The 19754-nt window shown below is 43.1% G+C and overlaps 1 protein-coding gene and 1 non-coding gene across 5 annotated transcripts in view; both read right to left on the bottom strand.

Moving 5' to 3' along the window:
• KDM4C (lysine demethylase 4C) overlaps positions 1–19754 on the bottom strand; it is a 282134-nt gene that overhangs the window by 28864 nt on the left and 233516 nt on the right. For all 4 annotated transcript variants that reach the window (XM_006100251.3, XM_023763877.1, XM_023763876.1 and 1 more), the window contains one exon: positions 5502–5672. In XM_006100251.3, coding sequence (XP_006100313.1) covers positions 5502–5672 — 171 coding nt within the window. The remainder of the gene's footprint in view (positions 1–5501; positions 5673–19754) is intronic.
• LOC111828234 lies at positions 19593–19703 on the bottom strand. Its single transcript, XR_002832034.1, has one exon. It is a non-coding gene; the product is annotated as a U6 spliceosomal RNA (small nuclear RNA).

The raw sequence follows: 19754 nt of genomic DNA, 5'->3' as shown, positions 1-19754 counted from the left end.
AGGAAACAGAACAGATGGTCTGGGATGAGGTACAACTTCCACCTGACTTGAAAATCGGGGCACCTCAACCCTGATATGCCAGGAGGGATCTGAAAGTGCTTCCTGGGGTCCCAGGGTAGAGACTGCTGCTGGGAACAACTCTTTTCTTAGTTTCTCAACCCTGCCCCTCAGATGTTTTCCTTTGCCTCCTTCCCCTACTTGCAGAGTGGGAACAGGAAGCTGTTTGTGTGAAATCTCACACAGGCACTGTTTAATCTAATAAGCAGGAATCAAGTTCTGAGAACACATCTTCTGCAGCGGTTCTCAACCTGTGGGTCGCGAACAATGAAAATACATCCTGCATATCAGATATTTACATTACGATTCATAACAGTAGCAAAATTACAGTTATGAAGTAGCAACGAAAATAATTTTATGGTTGGGGGTTACCACAACATGAGGAACTGTATTAAAGGGTCATGGCATTAGGAAGGTTGAGAACCACTGTAACATTAAGACCAGAAAAGACAGCATAAACTAGATGGTGAAGAAAATGAGGGGAAAATAATGGAGGCTCACAAGTTTAAGCAATGTGTTTTAAAAACACCTGAAAGGAAAAAAAAATCAGCTCTAAGAACTTCAGTTTGCACCGTACAGCCCACAAACTAAAGGCCTTGACAATACATCCCTACAACCCTGAAGAATATAGTTCTCATGCTTCTTCCACACATCAGCCGAGGCTGAAAAATGCAGCGAGTCCTCGTGGAAATTGCAGTGATGGACTCTTGCTGTCGAGTCTCTAAATGGTCCTGTTTCTCTTTGCATGCCCACTGGTGAATGTCAAGTGCTCATCCTAAACTATCTAGATCCCGATGCACCAGCCTCCTTCCTGGAAATGAGCTCTAAGTTCAGACTTAGAAAGGAACCTGTCATCACTCTGGGGTCAGCATGGGCTGCCAGAGCTTAAAAGGGGGCCCGGAATCTCTATGCTCCTTGAGTTCTCTCGGGTGGGAAACTTCCATTCCCATCAAAATTGTAAGAGACAAAAAATTCATCAGGAAGTGTGTCGCAATTTCATAGACCGACAGGTGGAGGCGCGTGGCAATACATCTTTTATTACCGCCCCTGACAGCTACAGATTGCATGCTGAGTGTAACTGGGCTGATACACACCTTCTGCAGGTGCACCGTGGAGAAGAGAATTTTTGGACATTTTTCTAGCTATCACAGATAAAGGTATGGAAATAAATTTCCTGGTAGTCCAAAGAATGTTTCTCTCTACAGCTTCAAATACTCTCTCTAGTCACGTAAGCCTAACATGGGCATTTTAATGCTTGGTAAACTTATTTTAAAACACGACAGGATGGACTGCATGAAAGGTTCTCTTCTCTGGGTTTAGAAAATGATTTGTAATCAGGGATTCTATATATAGGGAATGTGACTTTCCTTACTAAAGCATCAGGCTTCAAAAGGGAAGATATTCATGACATACATAAATCGTTGGGATGATTAAACTTGATATTCTAAATCCGATTTTCATGGTTAGACAACTGAAATTGTGCTATACCCTTATAGCAGTTCTAGCTAGCAAGCACCACGGCTTAGAGAAGCTCATTGTTCAGTAGCCAGTAACACTGACGTCACACTGAATTTGGGAAAAGAACCTTCCCAGCAGCACTCACACCTGATAAGCACATTCGGTAAATTAGTGTAGATGAATATCAAAAGTAGAAGTGGGACAATCACAGCAATTAAACCACGTGGCCTAACAATGATGGTGTAAACATATTTACATTATATCATATAGGGGAATCAATATAATTTACATGTACTTAATTACAGTCATCCAATATGCCTTAAAGTTAAACACCAAATTCCCCGATCTCAAACTGAAGTCTAGGTGACATACTATAATGGCATTTAATTGTATAGCTTTCATTAATTTCAGTGAGAAGCACAGACCCCAACCAACCTTGCATAACCCTTTAAAAGCTTGCCTTAAAACCCCATGACTTCACCTTGTGGAGCCTGGACGATGACCAGGACCAAGTGCATGGCTAATGGACTGGATCGACAGAGTGCTACAAACCGGCTGAAACAATGTGGCTACTGTTTCATCGAAAAGGAAATAATCCTCTGCCACAGAGTCCGAGTTCCCGGCCCCACAAGGTAAAGAGTCTTCTAAAGTGCATCAGGATCAGACATTTGTGATGATTAATTTATGTGTCAACCTGATTGGGCTGCGGAGCACCCAGATATCTAGTCAAACATTACTCTGGGTGAGTGTGTGAGGGCGTTTGGATGAGTTTAATATTTGCGTTGGTTGACTGAGTAAAGAGTGCCATCCCCAGTGTGAGTGGGCCTCAGCCAATGAACTGAAGGCCTGAATAGAACAAAAAGGGTGACCTCTGCCTCCTCCAGAAAGGGAATTCCTCCTGTCGTCTGCCTTGAACTGGGGCTCGGCTTTTTCCTGTGCCTTTAGACTCTAAATGAAAAGGGCCCTTCCTGGGTCTGAAGCCTGCGGCCTCACACCACACCTGCACACCTATCTCTTGGTTCTCAGATTGCAGACTCAGATGGAACTGCACCATTGGCTTGCCAACAGCAGATCTTGGGACTTCTCAGCCTCCATAACCACATGAGCCAATAAATCACACTTTTACACACTTTTAATATATTTATTGCATTAAATACATACAAACACACTGATTGGTTTGTTTCTCTAGAGAACTCTGATGGATACAATATTTTAAGGGAAAAACATCTCCCTATAGAGCCATCCAAGATGTCCTGGGAATGCCTCACTTAGCACCAAGATAACAAAGAGCAGGAAGCCAACAAAGGGCGGGATTACTAGAAAGTAGGTGAAATCTGAAAACACAACATGATTGAAACCTTCCTACTTGGTGTAAGAGGCCTGAAACAAGTAACCCAAAATGTCAGACATGGGATGGGCTGGGGAGAAATATACAGCGAGGAAGGACTGGATGAGAGAGAGACCTGCTCGCAGAGGACTATCATATTGTTCTCCTGAAGAAATTAACAATCACACATATTCAGGTAGGTCCCCCTCCAATCTATGCCCCTCATCACTGCACATGCTGTCCCTCCCCTCAAGGGTAGGGCTCTGACCACACACACATACCTACATAAACCCCCCAAACCTTGGCCGAATATACTAAGTAATGCTAACTAAGCTGTACAAAACTTTGTTTTTCCATTCCTGTTGATTTCAATGCCATGGTGCTTCTGAACAATCTTATACATTTTGGAGCCAGTGTTCTCACAACACCCACATATACTTAGAAGCAAACTTAAAGTTTCACAGAGAGTCGGAGCAGACAGTGTCAAAGGAAAATTTATGGAATTTCAGAAACTTCCAGGATCACAGACACTCTTTTCCAATGTACAAGTTAAAGACGTTCCAGAAAAGCTTACACCTGTCCGGCTGTGTGTAAAGATGATGTGCTGTAGATTGGGCACCTGAAACCTGTGTATTTTGTTAACCAGTGTCACTCAATAAATTCAAAAAAAGGGAAAAAAAAACAAAACTGGCTGGGTGTATGGAGGTTTGTAAAGTGAAAGGGAAGTTAGGACTCAATATGTCCTAACACGGACAGAGACCTAACTATTTCGGGATTAGTGAGTGCTCAGAGGTCTTTTATCACACCCCACAATGCTCCCCACCCAAGTTTTCTCTCTTTTGCCGGCTCAGGATTCACAGTTTGCACAAAAGAAGGCTGATTCTGAAGTAAGTATTTTGCCTAGGCAAGGCTGGCCACAGCCATGGGCCTTGGTCTCCTGTATATGGTCAGGCCTTTCATGGCCTTGCAAACCCCTCTCCTCCTGCTTCAAATGACGTTTCTTCCCAGGGGTTAAAAACACATGCTCTAAAGCCAGGCGCTGGGACTAAATACTCTTTCTGACACTTGCTAGTTATTTACCTCTTTGTGCCTCAGTTTTTTCAGAAACAAAATGTGGAAAATAGTAGTGCCTAACACGTAAGGTTGTGAGGAGAAAATGAGTCCACACACATTAGGTTTCTGAAGCAGTCCTGGCCTTGGACATGTCAGTCAGTGTCAGCCCGACTAACGCTGGGGAGTCTCCTACTCATTCTTCTGGACCCAACAGGTGATAAGTGGCACCCGGTTTATTCATGGTATTGATCACACTTATGGAAAGCACCCACTTACTAGCCTGCTTCCTCCCCCCAACTGAGCAGGAATCGCACCTTCTTTCTGGTTATTTTGCCAGCTCCCAGTGTGATGCTTGGCACACAGGTACCCAGTGACTGTGCGTTGAGTGCCCAAAGGGACAACCTACTCTGACCAGTTAAGCACGTTACCTAAGGGCTGCAGTTTATGTGTGGCGATGGCAATGCAGCAAAGTGAAGCTCCAGTTAGAATTTTGCAAAGAAGCACAATTCACCCTTCTGGTGTAGGATCAAGTCCTGGGATTGTTAACTTGTCTACCTTCATTTGCTTTAAAACCTTCCAAATATGGTCACTTGTGTTTACAAACGTGTGTCTCTTAACAGCATAGAGAAGTAAGCATAAAAAGCTGACTAAGTCAATGTTCCTTTGGCCCCAAGAGACTGAAGTTCTAGAGATATCTTTGAGCAATCTCATATGGTCACCTGTAATTATCAACTGCACATAACACATAGTTATTACTATCAAGTCATTAAAAAACGACCTTCTAAGTACAAAGAGCAAAGCCTCAGCAGACCTAGAACAAGGCAGAAGTTACAAATACAATATTGAGGCCTGACTCCCCAAAACGATACTTCCCTTAAGCACATAAGGGTAACAAGATGACCACTAGACTAACCCTGACCCGTTATCTGGTTGATCTCCGTTTCAAAAACCCTTCCATGAAAATTGTTCTTCTTTAGAAATATCCTGCTAGAAACCGGCTCCTGAGACACATTCACCTGATCCTCTGAGTAATTCCCAAGGGTTCACTGAGGGGACCGAGGAAACAGGACAGAGACAGGTAGATGGATGTGCATGTGTGTGCGTGCACACACACACGTATGTTCATTCCAGACCACAGTTAAGAAACTCAGTATAAGTCACAGCCCTTTTTCTGAGTGACTTTTGGTACTGCTGTATGAAACATCTGCCAGATCACAGATGCCACTGTCAAATCAGGTTAGTAAAAACCACGTTCTTTAGTTAAGCACAAAGAAAAAGAAGTAATAAAGGTATTCAAATGTGCTAACTGTAACAGGAAAGAATAGGTGAATTTGCATTTTGTGTTCCCCGGCCCCATATATTTTTTATTTAATTAAAAGAATTTGAGAAGATGAGTCTACACTTACCTGGCTACTATTTAGGATGACGAAGACTAAAGAACATCCTAGAAAATAATATTTATTTGTGGTGGGAAAACAGCACATCTGAATGAAATAATAAACGAAAGAGCTACTACCAAAGTCAGAAGAAAGATTCCTGAAAGGTTCAGCTGCTTTAGTTATACCAAAAAGTAAACTGGGGACATGCACCCCAGGAACTTACTTACCACGATATCCTCAGGGAACGTGTCTCTGCTGAAGGAGCCATCGTCAAACATGACCTCGTAGAAGGTCTGCGATGTCACAGCGATCACTCTGCAGCTGTAGTACCGGGTGTTCCGGTGCTTCGTGATGACGGTCTGCCCCACAGAGATGCCCCTCTCACCAGCCTTCAACTTCTAATGAGAGGTGGAGGCCGAAAAGAGAAAAGAAAGAGGAAAAAGAGAAAAGGACAGAAAATAAAAGAAATATTTAAAAAAACACAGTAATTGACTTAGTAATATCATTTTTTATTTTTTAACTTTTTATTGGGGAATACTCTCAGAGGATATGAATGGTACAAGAGCACCCATATATTCTTTGACCCTTTATCTATTCCTATTAGCATTTTACCATTTCCTTTATTTGCATATTATACTTCTATTTTATATGTGTGTATATTTAAGTATTATATACAAATTGTGTGTGTGTGTGTGCGCGCGCGCGCGCGCACGCGCGCGGGCACGGATGCATACTATCCCCTCACCACCAACCATTTGAGCTTTACTGGGCTTTTATTCATAAATACATCAGTGTGTGTTTTCTAAGAAGAGGTGTTCTCCTTTACATAACCATAGTTACATAACAGTTACAGTTACTAATGTTAGTAAATTTAACATCGACATGTCCGATCCTCTACAATGCATATTCCAATTTTGTCAACTGAGCCGAGATTCAGGGCCCCCGAGCCCCTGATCCCCACACTCCAGTGCAGGATACAGTCAAAGGTCAGACACTGTATTAGTTGCCACAGCTCCTGAGCCTCCCTTAATCTGGAACATTTCCCCAACCTTCCTTTGTCCTTTATGATAGTGATACTTTTGAAGGATACACTCCTCCCTCCCCCTGCTTTGTGAATAGAGCATTTGTCTGATGTTTCCTCGTGATCGGATCCAGGTTGTATGTTCCGGGCCAGAACCCCACACAGGTGATGCTGTGTTCCACTCAGGATATCACATCTAGAGGCACATGCTGCTTGTCTGCCTCTCCATGGGGATGTGAATTTTTATCATGGTCAAAAGTATGGTCCAATTTCTCTACTTCATAATCACCCTTTTATTACTAATGAACAATCTGTGGGAGAACTTTAGCACCACACATATATCCTGCACACTTATGCTTGGATTTAACATCATGGATGAGCCTTGCCCGATCCAGCTTTACTATGGGGATGGTGAGAACTGCAAATACTGCATTTCACTATGACATTTGTTCCTTTGTGCCTGTTATTTTAACACTCGGTTTACCATCTTACAGAGACAGTGGTTTGGCTCTGAATTCTAAGCTCTGCTTCTTTAGCTACATGATCTTGGAGATGTTACTTAGCCTTCCTCAGCCTCAGTTTGCTTATCTACAAAAAGGGGATATTTATGTGGAAGGTCTGCTGTAAAATAGGATGAAGTACATAAAATACCTAGACTCATAGGCAATTTGTTCTCAGCAAATGTGAAATGGCTTCATTTTGGGAAATGAAGAACATACCAGAGACCCGGTCAGTAAAACTCCTCCCTCCTTATTCAGCAGTGTGTATGCCTGTGCAGCACCCTGATTTCACATGACAAAGTTTAATCCAGCTCCAAATCATCGCTGTCCTGCTCTTCACTGCATCCACTCCTGACTCTAACTCTTGTCATAGCACACAGCTATGGTCCTTAGGAAGGAAGGCTTAGTGTGGTCTTCTCCCCACACTGCCCAGGCTCCCAGAGCCTTGTTTCTCTCTCACTTAAAGCCCTGGCCAACGTCACTTTCATGTACTGTCCCTCCTACGACAGCGCACCTCCTACGACAGGGCACATCCACAGGACAGCACTAGGACCTATCTGTCTTTTTATCCATGGCATCCAGCAGGGTGTGTACAACGCTGTTGCTGAATAATGGATGAATGAATCAATCAATGAACAAAAATGAATGAATCAACTATAAAGATGGGTACAAACACATTTTCAAAATAAGAGAGAATTCGATTCATTCACTGTTTAGAAACTGGCAAAGTAAAAGCGAGTTTCAGGAAGATGTTCTCTTTCTGGGGGTAAGGAAGGATGTATGTCGGTAGTGGGAGGGAATAAAGGAGGTTTACAGTGAAATCCACAGGGTGTGGTAAGTGGAAGCAGCCAGTAAAGGGAAAGAAAAGTGATATAGACTTGACAGAGAAAAGGTTGACTCCAGACCACAACCATTTTCTTCCTACTTAGGACATGAAATTTATGCAAATTGACTGGTTGGAAAGATGGCCAGCACACGGATTAAATATAGAGCCTTCAGTTAAATAAAAATATTCATAAGCTTCAAGCATGACCATTTTATGGGAAGTACTAAGGAAAATAGTTTTTTTCATAGTGCTATTTTGATAGGATTTCTGATTTGTTTTTGTAAGAAAAATTTATTGATAAGCATACCCCATAACTGATCATACATCCTCACAAGTATTTCCTGTCAGAAAAGCCCAAGAGTCTATTGATGTTAAGAATGTCATTTCTGATCAGAGAAGACAGATGTTATGCAAGGGGGCTCCGTCAGATTAAAGAAATGGCCATGGTATTTTGAAGATCAGTGTGCAGGCTAAGGCTGTGAAAGTCAAATTTTCTTTAATATGCACTAAGCAGAAATACCTGTTGTTGTTTTTATTTGTTTTTAACACAACTTCTTTCAAAGAAAAGCTAAAATCAGTCAGTTTGAGATGCTGGGGATGTGAAAAAAATGTGAAGTAAAAAAATGTTCTAGAAATTCTACAAAACAAATGTTCAAAGAGTTCCTAAAAAATAATAACACATCTAGAGTTTCCAACACATGTCGATATACATGAGAATTAAATTCTCCGCCAACAACTCTGTGAAATGGTTATTTTCACTAAATAGATGAAGTAACTGAGATATAAAGTCAAGTGACTTTTCCAAGGTCTCCCAGTTGGTGACAGGCTGAACTGGGGCCCAGAAACAAGTTCTCTCCCATTACCAGTGCCTCCATATCATCAACCAGGAGAGTAAATGTGGAAAGAAATCAGAGGAGAAATAAAACCAACCCAGAAATTAGACTGATGGTATTTAAGCAGTTTCTTAAAGAACTTTTATTTTCTTTTTCTTTCTTTTTAAACTATGATTTATTGAGTATCTACCTCCTCTGTTCTACATACCTTCTAAGGAACTTCTCATATAAAAAATCATTTAAGCCCGGCCAAATGTAGCTCAGTGACTGAGTGTCAGCCTATGAACCAGGAGGTCATGGTTCCATTCCTGGTCAGGGCACATGCCTGGGTTGCAGGCTGGATACCCAGTGGGGGGCATACAGGAGGCAACCGATCAATGATTCTCTCTCTCATCATTGATGTTTCTCTCTCTCTCTCCCTCCCTTTATATTAAATATATAAATAAAAAGATTTTAAAAGATTTTTAAAATTCATTTCATCTCCCAAATATCTCACAGTATTGAAATAGCCACTAGGATTTGAAGTCTATCTGGTGATGAAAAATGCAGAAATAATTGCATATGCTCTCGGTTTCCACATATGCATACACATGACATGCACACACACACTGCAGTAAGTTGCAAAAATGCCCACCAATCTTCACTCTTCTCTTTTCCCACATCCTTGCAATGTGACTTTACAGCTCCTCCTATCAAGAGCTGAAGTCTATTTCCCCACCATTTGATCTGGGGTAGCCTTGTAGCTTAGCCTGCTTTGGCCAATAGAAGACAGTAGAAGCAATCGTATGCCAACTCAAAGCCTTTTGCTCAAGAGTCCTTGTACATTTCTGCTGCCCCTAAAGGGGCCCTAGATTCTGTCATGTGAACAAACTCAAGTTACTCTGATGGCATATGAGAGATCACATTGACCAGAGCTAAGGCCCTAGACATGTGAGAGAATCCATCCAAGAGAAGAACTGTTCTGTAGCTGACCACAGATGAATGAGGCAACCAGCCTGGAACAGAAGAACCACCCAGCTGATCCCAGCCTAAACTATGACATACAGAATCACCAGCCAAAGAGTCTTCATTGCTTTAAGCCATTAAGTATTGTAATGGTTTGTAAAACACACAGATAATATATAAAATAAATACTATGAAAAAATATACTAAAATGTATAACTCCAGGTAATAGAATTGTACTTATTTGTTTCTTTATGTACTTTTCTGTATCTTCATTATGTATTTTTTAATAATTCTTGAAAACACTAAAATTAATAAAATACAAGAGTCCTTGCAAGTTTCTAATTCTTCAAATAGCAACCAATCCACAGTTAGATCTACTTAACTGAGATGCTAAAAAAAAAGCTGATGCCAAATTACTTAGTAAGACCATCTTCAATATTTATCTTCCAGTTCAGTAAATATGATATAAGAAGGACTTGAGGAAATGAACACTTTGTAAAGTGGAATGATGCACAAATTTAATTATAAAATTTCATCTGACTTATAAATCACATTGAGGCCAAATGTGATGAGGCACTTTTATTTTGTTCTTAATAATCATTACTCATTCCTAAGAAATGAATGTTGTTATAATAAAATGAATAGATTATTTTTCTATTGATTTTAGAGAGAGGTGAGGTGGGAGAGGGAGGGAGGGAGGGAGGGGAGAAGAGAGAGAGAGAGAGAGAGAGAGAGAGAGAGAGAGAGAGAGAGAGATCGTTGTGAGAGAGAAACACCCATCAGTTGCCTCCTGTATGCTGGGGATCAAACCCACAATATGGGTATTTCATGCTCTGGTTTGGGGCTGTACTCATTTAAAATAACACACACACGCACGCACGCACGCACGCACGCACGCATGCACGCATGCACGCACACAAAAAGCCTCATTGTCTTTTTGAAGCTCATTGCTATACCTGTCCTTCCCATCAAACTAAGCCACTCTATAGGGCAACACCAATAATAAAAGCTAATTGTTTAGATGTAAAAGAGTTTTCTCTCCACTGATACCATGTTGCCTTCAATCAGGGTGGGCTTAAAAATTAAATGGGCCCTTATTACAAAGCTCTCTAACTTTCCTAAGATTCTAACCAATGTTGACATAAATTTCCACACTTAAGAGAAAAGATGGCAAATTATCAATGATTACAACCTGAGTAGGGAGAAAAATATGTCCCTAATACTGGCTCATCAAAGGCATGCCAACATCCAACAGGCTGACTCCAGAACATTTAAAGCAGTGCTGGCAAAACAGGATGGAAAAATCACCATTCCTTACCTGACAAGAACTTTACAGCAGTAAACTCTGAGCCAGAGCCAAGAAAGAACTGGCAGGCACACAATGCAAAGAGGAAAAGCAATGCATGGATGGGCATGGAGTGGGAACGTGGCATTTAAATAAGCAGTTCCTGGTGCTTATTACAAGCGAGGCACACTGCTAGGTGCTAAGGCTTAAAATAAAAGAGGCAGAGGGTCCAGTCTCTCAAAAGCTAATGGGCAGAAGGGAAGACAGACATGGCTGACCACAGTGTAGGTATTAAGAGCGCCCAGGAAGGGTCAGGAAGGGGCCTTCCTAAGAAGGCTTCACCCCTGGGAACACCTGAGCCAGGTCTGAAAGAGCCAGGAAGCCCACATGCACAGACAGCGGGAAGGCCATTTGCAAGCAGAGTGGTCACCTTGTGGGCCTGTGAACCTCGGCTCAGATTGATATTTGTAACTGCATAAAATTAAGCACACAAGATTACAAAAGAAACAAGTTATATTGAAAAAAACCACCAAATTTTTGGTTTAGTACCTATGCTTCTATAATAATGTATTAAATACTAATGTCTAGTGACAATGATGACATGATTACTACTGCAAACAGGTCACAGAAACTGCTAATGCCATCGCTGCCCATACTCAAAACTGACAGGATTGTGCAATTCTAGCTGGAATTTAGTGAAAGATATTGTAATTTTTTTCTCATCCCCTAACACAAATATTTCTTGATACTAAATTATAAAAAAGATGTTATCGTCTGAAATATTTAGACGTACAGTAGTCAATCTTTTAACAGCAGTCATCTAGATAATGGTGCTTGTATACACTGTCCATAAAAGAACACGGTGGTGAAATGAAACTCAAAAAAGACACCTCTGTGACAGGTTAATTTATAGAAGCTGAAATGGGTAATTTTGGGGTAAAGTGGTTAATTTATAGAAGCTGAAATGGGTAACTGACACAGGAATCTAACAAGTTCTGAGATTGGAATATGTACTATATTCTCAAATATAATTTATCCCAATGAGTTTCTGACAGAGCAGAGAGCAGTTAGTTCAATATGACCTCTATAGAGAGGGTTTAGAGCAGCGGTTCTCAACCTGTGGGTCGCGACCCCTTCGGGGGTCGAACGGCCCTTTCACAGGGGTCGCCTAAGACCATCGGAAAACACATATATAATTACATATTGTTTTTGTGATTAATCACTATGCTTTAATTATGTTCAATTTGTAACAATGAAATTGGGGGTCACCACAACATGAGGAACTGTATTAAAGGGTTGCGGCATTAGGAAGGTTGAGAACCACTGGTTTGGAGGGAAAGATCCTGTGTGGTAGAGGGAAGGAAGGTTCCTATGCTCTTATCCAAGATTTCTAAAGTCTTATCCAAGATTTTGCAAGGCTGATCTGTGTTTACGCTGTGAATGAGCGTCACCCAATATCTGCCAAGATGTGCCATGGGCAGAAATATCATCTTGGGAAAATCCGTGACTGGGTTAACCATCTATATAATGTTACTGAAGGACGTAAATCCAAATAAAACAGTCTACTCAGAGGCTCACAGAGCCAGTAAGGTGAGGGAGCTGAAGAAACAAAGCCAAGTTAACTTATCCCACGAACAGACAAAAAAGCACATTTCCATGTTTAGCCAATGACCCTTCCACTTTCTCCACTTTATTATTTCTCCCTTACTTCTACAAATTAACAACCTTTGAGATATTATTGTACCTTTTCAAGTATCCATCTTATAAAAATTTCTAGAGGGATCTGAGTAAATGCATTAATACAAACTGTTCTTCTTTTACCAAATGAATGCAGCAGAGTCACTCCTCTAAACCTGCCCTGTAATAATGACAGCTTTCTTCATAAAATTACAAGAGCCTGGTAAAAATCTCCAACCCAGAAAAACCTAAAGCCTTGGGGCTTCGTGAAGAAATAATTGCTCCTACAGACAAATGCACATGCACACTCATAAAAATGTCACAAGTATTTAATTTTCTACATGTCTGCTTGTTCACGTGTACTTTTATTTCTCATGGGTTTTTACGTGCAAACATATAATACGTGGGAAATAGTGGTAAGCAGTTTCCCAGCAGACTTAGGTCTTATTCACTTTAATGTGTGTAGAAGTATAACAAATAGACTGCAGAAGAAAGTGGGGAGAAAAACTAATTCTTTTCCATCTGAGTCATAAGCTCACCTCATGGTCTTGTTTGGGAGGTAAGTGAAGAGAACTAGAATGGAAGAACTGTGCTTCCCTGTGTTAATGTAGGAAACTCTCACTAGGTAAGCACCTCCTACTTTCTATTCTGAAGAGTAAGAAACTTGCTTCATAAAGAGCAGAGAGGAAGCTCACAGCAGGTAGACTAGTGGAGCTGGAGGGCTGTGGCAGCATCCCACTGCTAAGACGGAACCTGAAGTGTGTTCCTAAGACACATTTACTTTCCTTAGTTGCTGAAGAACAGGTGAGTCTTCCCTGGATGCCTGCCCGAGAAGCTCTGTTTTGATATTTATATTTCAAGAGCCCTCGAGCTTCTTGTGTAGCAAGAGTGAAATTGGGGAAGAACTATCCTATCTAATAATAGATAAACATGGTAATTAACCGTACCTCCGACACACTTCCCATGGGCTAATCAGGGCGATATGCAAATTAACTGCCAACCAAGATGGCGGCCGGCAGCCAGGCAGCTGAAGCGAACAGGAGGCTTGCTTGCTCCAGTGATGGAGGAAGCCAAGGTTCCCCGCCTGCCGCTGCCGGCCCCTGAGCTACACTCTAAGAAGCAATGTTGCAATTATAGAAGCTAAACAAACCCAGAAACCTGCTTTCAGCCAGCCGGGCCTCAGAGCTGGAGCTGCAACAGTATTTCAATTATAGAAGCTAAACAAAGCCCAGATACCTGCTTTCAGCAGCCGAGGTCTCAGAGCTGGAGCCGAGCCTCAGAGCTAAAGCCAGCTCTCAGCTCCAGTGACAGCCATAGAAGGTAAATAAATCCCAGAATAAAAAGAAAAAATGGAGAGGTTGGGAGCTTCATTCACCCGCCAGCCTGAAAACGGCCCTCAGCCCCTCACCCAGACTGGCCAGGCACCCCAGTGGGGGACCCCCACCCTGAAGGGGGTGTGACCAGCTGCAAACAGCCATCATCCCCTCATCCAGGCTGGCCAAGCACCCAAGCGGGACCCCCACCCTGATCCGGGACACCCTTCAGGGCAAACCAGCCAGCCCCCACCCGTGCACCAGGCCTCTATCCTATATAGTAAAAGGGTAATATGCAAACTGACCCTAACAGCAGAACGACTGGGAATGACTGGTCACTATGACAGACACTGACCACCAGGGGGCAGACGCTCAATGCAGGAGCTGCCCTCTGGTGGTCAGTGCGCTCCCACATGGGGGCGCTCTGCTCAGCCACAAGCCAGGCTGATGGCTGCCAGCACAGCAGTGGTGGTGGGAGCCTCTCCTGCCTCCTCAGCAGCACTAAGGATGTCTGACTGCAGCTTAGGTCTGCTCCCCGCTTGCAAGTGGACATGCCCTGAGGGCTGCCGGGCTGCCAGAGGGATGTCTGATTGCCAGCTTAGGCCCAATCCCCCGGGGAGCAGGCCTAAGCCAGCAGGTGGTCATCCCCCGAGGGGTCCCAGACTGCGAGAGGACACAGGCCGGGCTGAGGGACCCCCCCCCCCCAGAGTGCACAAATTTTTGTGCACGGGGCCTCTAGTAACTTCATAAAATCTCATTAATTTAATTCTATGTGTATGTGTAGAATTAACAAACTGATTCTAAAATTTATCTGAAAATGCAAAGCATGTAAAATACTCCAAACTATCTTGAAAAAATGTTGAAGAAATTACAATTTGGGGGAGATGAGGAGGGAAAGCATTTTCAATTATAAGATAATACAACAATTTTGTTTCATTATCTTGAATGAGACATTTTCAATAGGAGAAGCAAAGGGCATAGGGTATTACTATATGGTACTCTTGCCAACAATGTTTTTTGAATCTCAATTAAAGTTTGTGAATGGGATAAAAATAGCTAAAATAGATGCAAAATTTTTGTAAGGAAGTCCACCCAAAGCAAAACAGACTAATTAAATGGTTTAACAGTTTTTCTATGCCACCAAGAAGGAAGCCCAGGTAAATAATGAAACCATGTAAGCTAATCCAAGCCATAGTCTCGAGTTGGAAAAATGCCAAAATAGTACAGTCTAAATGCTATGTGCTCTGGCTCTAATGACCTGGAAGTTCTGTAACTTCTAATGACTGTTGAACCCTTTGACGTTCCATTTTATCATCTATAAAAAATAAATACAATCATAATACCTCCAAACAAGATTACTTACTGTGAGGCCCAAATGAGATAATGTACTATATACATTATCTGTGCATGAAAATGCACAGAAACTATAAAGGCACTATACACGTTATTACTTGCATTTACTTTATCGACATTGATACACTGCTACCAACAAAGGAAATGGTCACCTTGAACAGGAAAGAAAAATAGGGTGGAACAGGTCTTTAGTGGTTCTATACAGACACACTACTTATTTGGTGAGAGAGAGAGAGAGAGAGAGAGAGAGAGAGAGAGAGAGAGAGAGAGAGAGAGAGAGATATCAAGCATAAGCTTCCTGGTTTCTTTCAAAATTTTAGGAGAAATAACTAAAGGAATAGTGGAAGAAAAATCAGCCAAAAGCTTTCTCCTGACCATCACAATAACAGCAGCAGGAGGGCAGATTCTGCCCAGCTAGCTCATCGTGTTAACCCAAGGAGTAAAAACCACAGTCTTTACAGTTCATTACTGACCAAGAAGGTAATGGCCATCTTTCAGTCTATCTAGTGTTAATTAAATGCATGTATGGGCCTAGAACTGTGATGGAGAGAGAAGTGTGTTGGGTTCCTATAGAGGCAGGAAAGGAAAGGAAAGAACTGAGACTCTGTAGTTGTCACCCCTCTTTCCCGGTTTCATACCTGCAGCCCCCTGTCCTCTCATTTCACCAAGGGTCATCTCTGGGTCCCTACAGCCTCAGCAAAAGCCACTTCTCAGTCTCTGGTAAGGATGCTGTTTTTTACTCCAAATACGTGATAAAGGAATATGTTAACAAATTTTAAGGTACAACTAAAAGTTACTGAACATAGGAGTTTTCAAATTCTCTGTTTTCTTCTAATTCCTCAGATGTATGGGAAAAGGCAGACAAACTTGACTAGAAGGTCTACCTAGTACTCAAGGAGAGAAACACAAAATGGGGAAAATAACTCAGGAGGATATCCGAGGCCCACAAAGAGCGCTTTATTTCTCCCTGCCTCCTGCTCAAGCAAAAGCTGGGTGCTAGGTCAACCCAGAAATGGCTGAAGGAAAAATTAAAAGAATGTTTCATTGAAGAATGTAGAAACAGGAATTTATTATGTTTCTTTGGATTCCACTCTATAAATTCACTGTCCCGCTACACCTAGTGTGGGACAAGAAGACGAGAGGATGCATAATATCTCAGGATGAAAAGAAGCCAACTTCAGATAAGGAGTGATCAAGAAACTGCCCATTTTACCAGAAAAGAAAAGAAGGATTGATCTGCATGTGATAAATTTGAGAGGGCAGGACAAAGAAGTTGGGGTATCCCAGGCTGCCTGGCTGCCTGCCAGCAGGCCTCTGGAGGCCTTTCTAGTTAATCTAGACTTTTATACATTAGCTTTGTAGAGCATGGGCATAAAATGTCAACATAGAGAATGGTCTTTCAGATAGAAAAGTTGGAACTTACTTAATTGCCTTTTCTATTGCTTGCAGTTAACAATCTTAAAAAGTTATACTTTCATTACATTTTGTCAGTATCTATGGATTTCACTATGACTATAGCATCTAATTACTGTTTTCTACCTGAAGGAATTGGAAATCCTGTTTCTTATGCTTTACAAGATGTTGGGATGTCAAATATCCTTTGCTGTCGTATGTCTGTTGACACATTCCATTTATATTTCTCCCTGTATTCATGGTGTTTGACTCTAACACCAATGTTAAAATATGGGATTAGTGTCAGCACTTCGTTTTCTTAACAAGCTATCAGACAATAATGCATGCCTTAATTCTTTTTTTAAAAAAGAAGTATAATTTGCTGAAAATCTTAAAATGTCCTGGGAACTGAGAAATAGTAATGCTATGAAAAAGTGAAACACACATTCCCTACGAGAGAGAGAGAGAGAGAGAGAGAGAGAAGAGGGAGGGAGGGAAGGAAGAAGCAACCAAGTAAGTTGTGCTTGGAATGGAAGACTAGATTTCCCTCCGTATGTGTGGTCCTTGAACTTGCGGAGTATCAAGTGTGCCTTATAAATATTCCTCAGGCAGTTGGCCCTCACAGTGGAGCCCCAGGTCTGCTGGCTCCACATGCACTTTGTAGGGGAATAACAGAGCCCAGTGGGAAGTACAGCACTGCTGAGGCTCCTGATTCTGATGAGGGTCTCTTGTGATAAAGCCAAATACCTGCCTCAAGTCACAGACTTTTCTTGAAATGTTTTTTTAAAAATCAGAATTTGTAGTTTTACAAGGCCAGAATAAAAAGTTAAAGTAAGATAGTCTACATTTTGTACAATATATTACACATTTATATTATGTTATTATATCCTATATAATAACAGCCTAATAGGCTAAGTGTCCAGTCGTCCATTCAACCAATCAAAGTGTAATATGATAATGATATGCTAAGGCTGCTCAACTACTCGGTATGATGTGCACTGCCCACCAGGGAGCAGACAATCAACTAGTCGACCAGTTGCTATGACATGCACTGACCACCAGGGGGCAGACACTCTGACCTGTAGGTTAGCTTGCTGCCTGGGTCCAGCCAATCGGGACTGAGTGAGACAGGCCAGGAAGGCCCTGGAGCCCTCCCTCGACCCCTCCCCGGTTGTCCAACCTCCCACGTCTTTCCCCAGCCCCGATTGTGCACCGGTGGGGTCTCTTGGCCTGGCCTGCTCCCTCTCATAATTTGGGACCCCTCAGGGGATGTCAGGGAGCCAGTTTCGGCCCAATCCCACAGGCCAGGCGGTGGGACCCCACTGGTGCACAAATTCGTGCACTGGGTCTCTAGTCTATTATATTTATATCTATATATATATATAAAAGCCTAAGCGATCAAACAACCGATCAACTGGTCATTATAAAGCGCACTGACCATCAGGGGGCAGACACTCAATGCAGGAGCTGCCCCCTGGTGGTCAGTGTGCTCCCACAGTGGGAGTGCCGCTCGGCTGAACGACCCGTCCAGGTGGCCCACCATCCCGGCAGCAGCCACTCACTCCCGTGGTAGTCTGCAGGTCTAATCTCTGGAGAACGGGTCAGGCACCGACAGACTGGCGCCACCAGCATGATCCTGACAGCGCCCCTGGCCTCCTGGAAGCTGGCCTTGGGCACTGCGGCCACTTCCCCTCCCTAGACGTTCCGCAAGGAAGAAACGATATAAAAGCGGCTGCCAGATGGCTCTCAACAACCAGTGTAAACGTCAGCAGGATGGATCCGGATCCGGATCCCAGGTGGGCAAGGGCGTTCTACCGCCGGCCTGGAAGGCCGATTGCATCCCGGTTCCCCCAACCCTGACCCACCTCGGGTCAGGCACCAGACGCAGGGCTCACAGCTGGCGAGCACCGCTGCGACAGTGTGAGCCTCTCCTGATCAGGACTGACTGGGAGCGAGCCCGCAGCAAGTGCAGTGGGGCTGGGATAGGCAGGAGTGGCAGGAAGCACTGGACTGCCAGTTTCGGCCCAATCCTTGCAGGCCACACCGGGGGACCCCACCCATGCACAAATTCATGCACCGGGCCTCTAGTTACACTATAATACAGTACACACTTGAAATACATTATTTTTTCTCCAAACAGATTAAAGGATAAGAAATCAGATTCTGGTGAAAGGCTGTATTTAAAGGCAAAGATAATATTCTGAGTCACCTGGGAACTGACTGCTTTCTGCCCCCAAATAGGTATGTGGCCTTGGCCTGTGTCTGATGCAAGAGTCAACTACTTGCAAAACTTTCCTTAAGTGGTAAGGCCTAGATGGTTAAGAGTAAATTTTTCCAGAATGAAGGTGTAAACCCCTAATATAGAGCAAGAGTATGGTAGCAAAGCACAGCTTCCACTCAGATCCTGTAGCAGCCAACCCCGGGCCACCCAGGGCACTCCGCCTCTGCTCTGCCTGCGGGGTCTCCACGTTCTGATCAGTTTCTGTATCCTTGGCTGATTAACATTGGAATCTGCAATGGAGGCATCTGTTTTCTCTTGCCACAAATTCAACACCCCTTGAAACACTGTAGCATCAGAAATGGGCCTGGACCGCTGCAGCTGGTGCCCAGATGGGGACTGGCACAAAAACCCTTACCAAGACACCAGGCTTTGAAAGGAATCTGGAAAAGGGGGAAGGATGGAAGGCGTGGCTGAAGATGGCTCAAAGGAGGTCGAAGAGCCTCTGGCCCGGGCTGTGAGGTTACTGTGAGGACCTTCTGGGGACAGTGTCCTGGACCTTCTCCTGCGTCCCCCACAGCCAGGCCTGTGACTGAACAGCCAAGGCCCCACAGAAGGCAGGATGGCCCACAGTGAGACTCCCTGGCTCTCTCTAACTGCACTGACTAAAAGGGCAAGAACAATGGGCCCCAACGGGAACTGAGCCCAGTGCCCAGGGATGTGCTGCGGATCCACTCAAGCCTGTTCTACTGACAGGAAGCATGGGGAGAAAGGCTCTAGGCTCCCTGACCCAGCCCGCCTGTGGAAAACACTACAGGAGGGGAAGTAAAAAAGGAAAATAAGGCATATTAAATAGAGTGCAGAAGTTTAAAATGGGATGCACTTAATTATCTCAATAAAATTTAGAAAAACACTATCTTCACTAATTTTACCTGATTCTTTTTTTTTTTTCTTTAAAAATGTGGAACGCGTCACAGGATTTGCTGGACACCCTTACACAGGGGCCATGCAAATCTCTCATCTCTGTATCGTTCCAATTTAGTATATGTGCTGCCAAAGCCAACACTTTACCTGATTCTTTACCTGATAAAGTGAGCAAGGAAAAGACTGGTTCCAG

Source organism: Myotis lucifugus, unplaced genomic scaffold (assembly GCF_000147115.1).
Source record: "Myotis lucifugus unplaced genomic scaffold, Myoluc2.0 scaffold_305, whole genome shotgun sequence".
Lineage (NCBI taxonomy): Eukaryota > Metazoa > Chordata > Mammalia > Chiroptera > Vespertilionidae > Myotis > Myotis lucifugus.
This window is presented reverse-complemented; position numbering and strand designations above follow the sequence as displayed.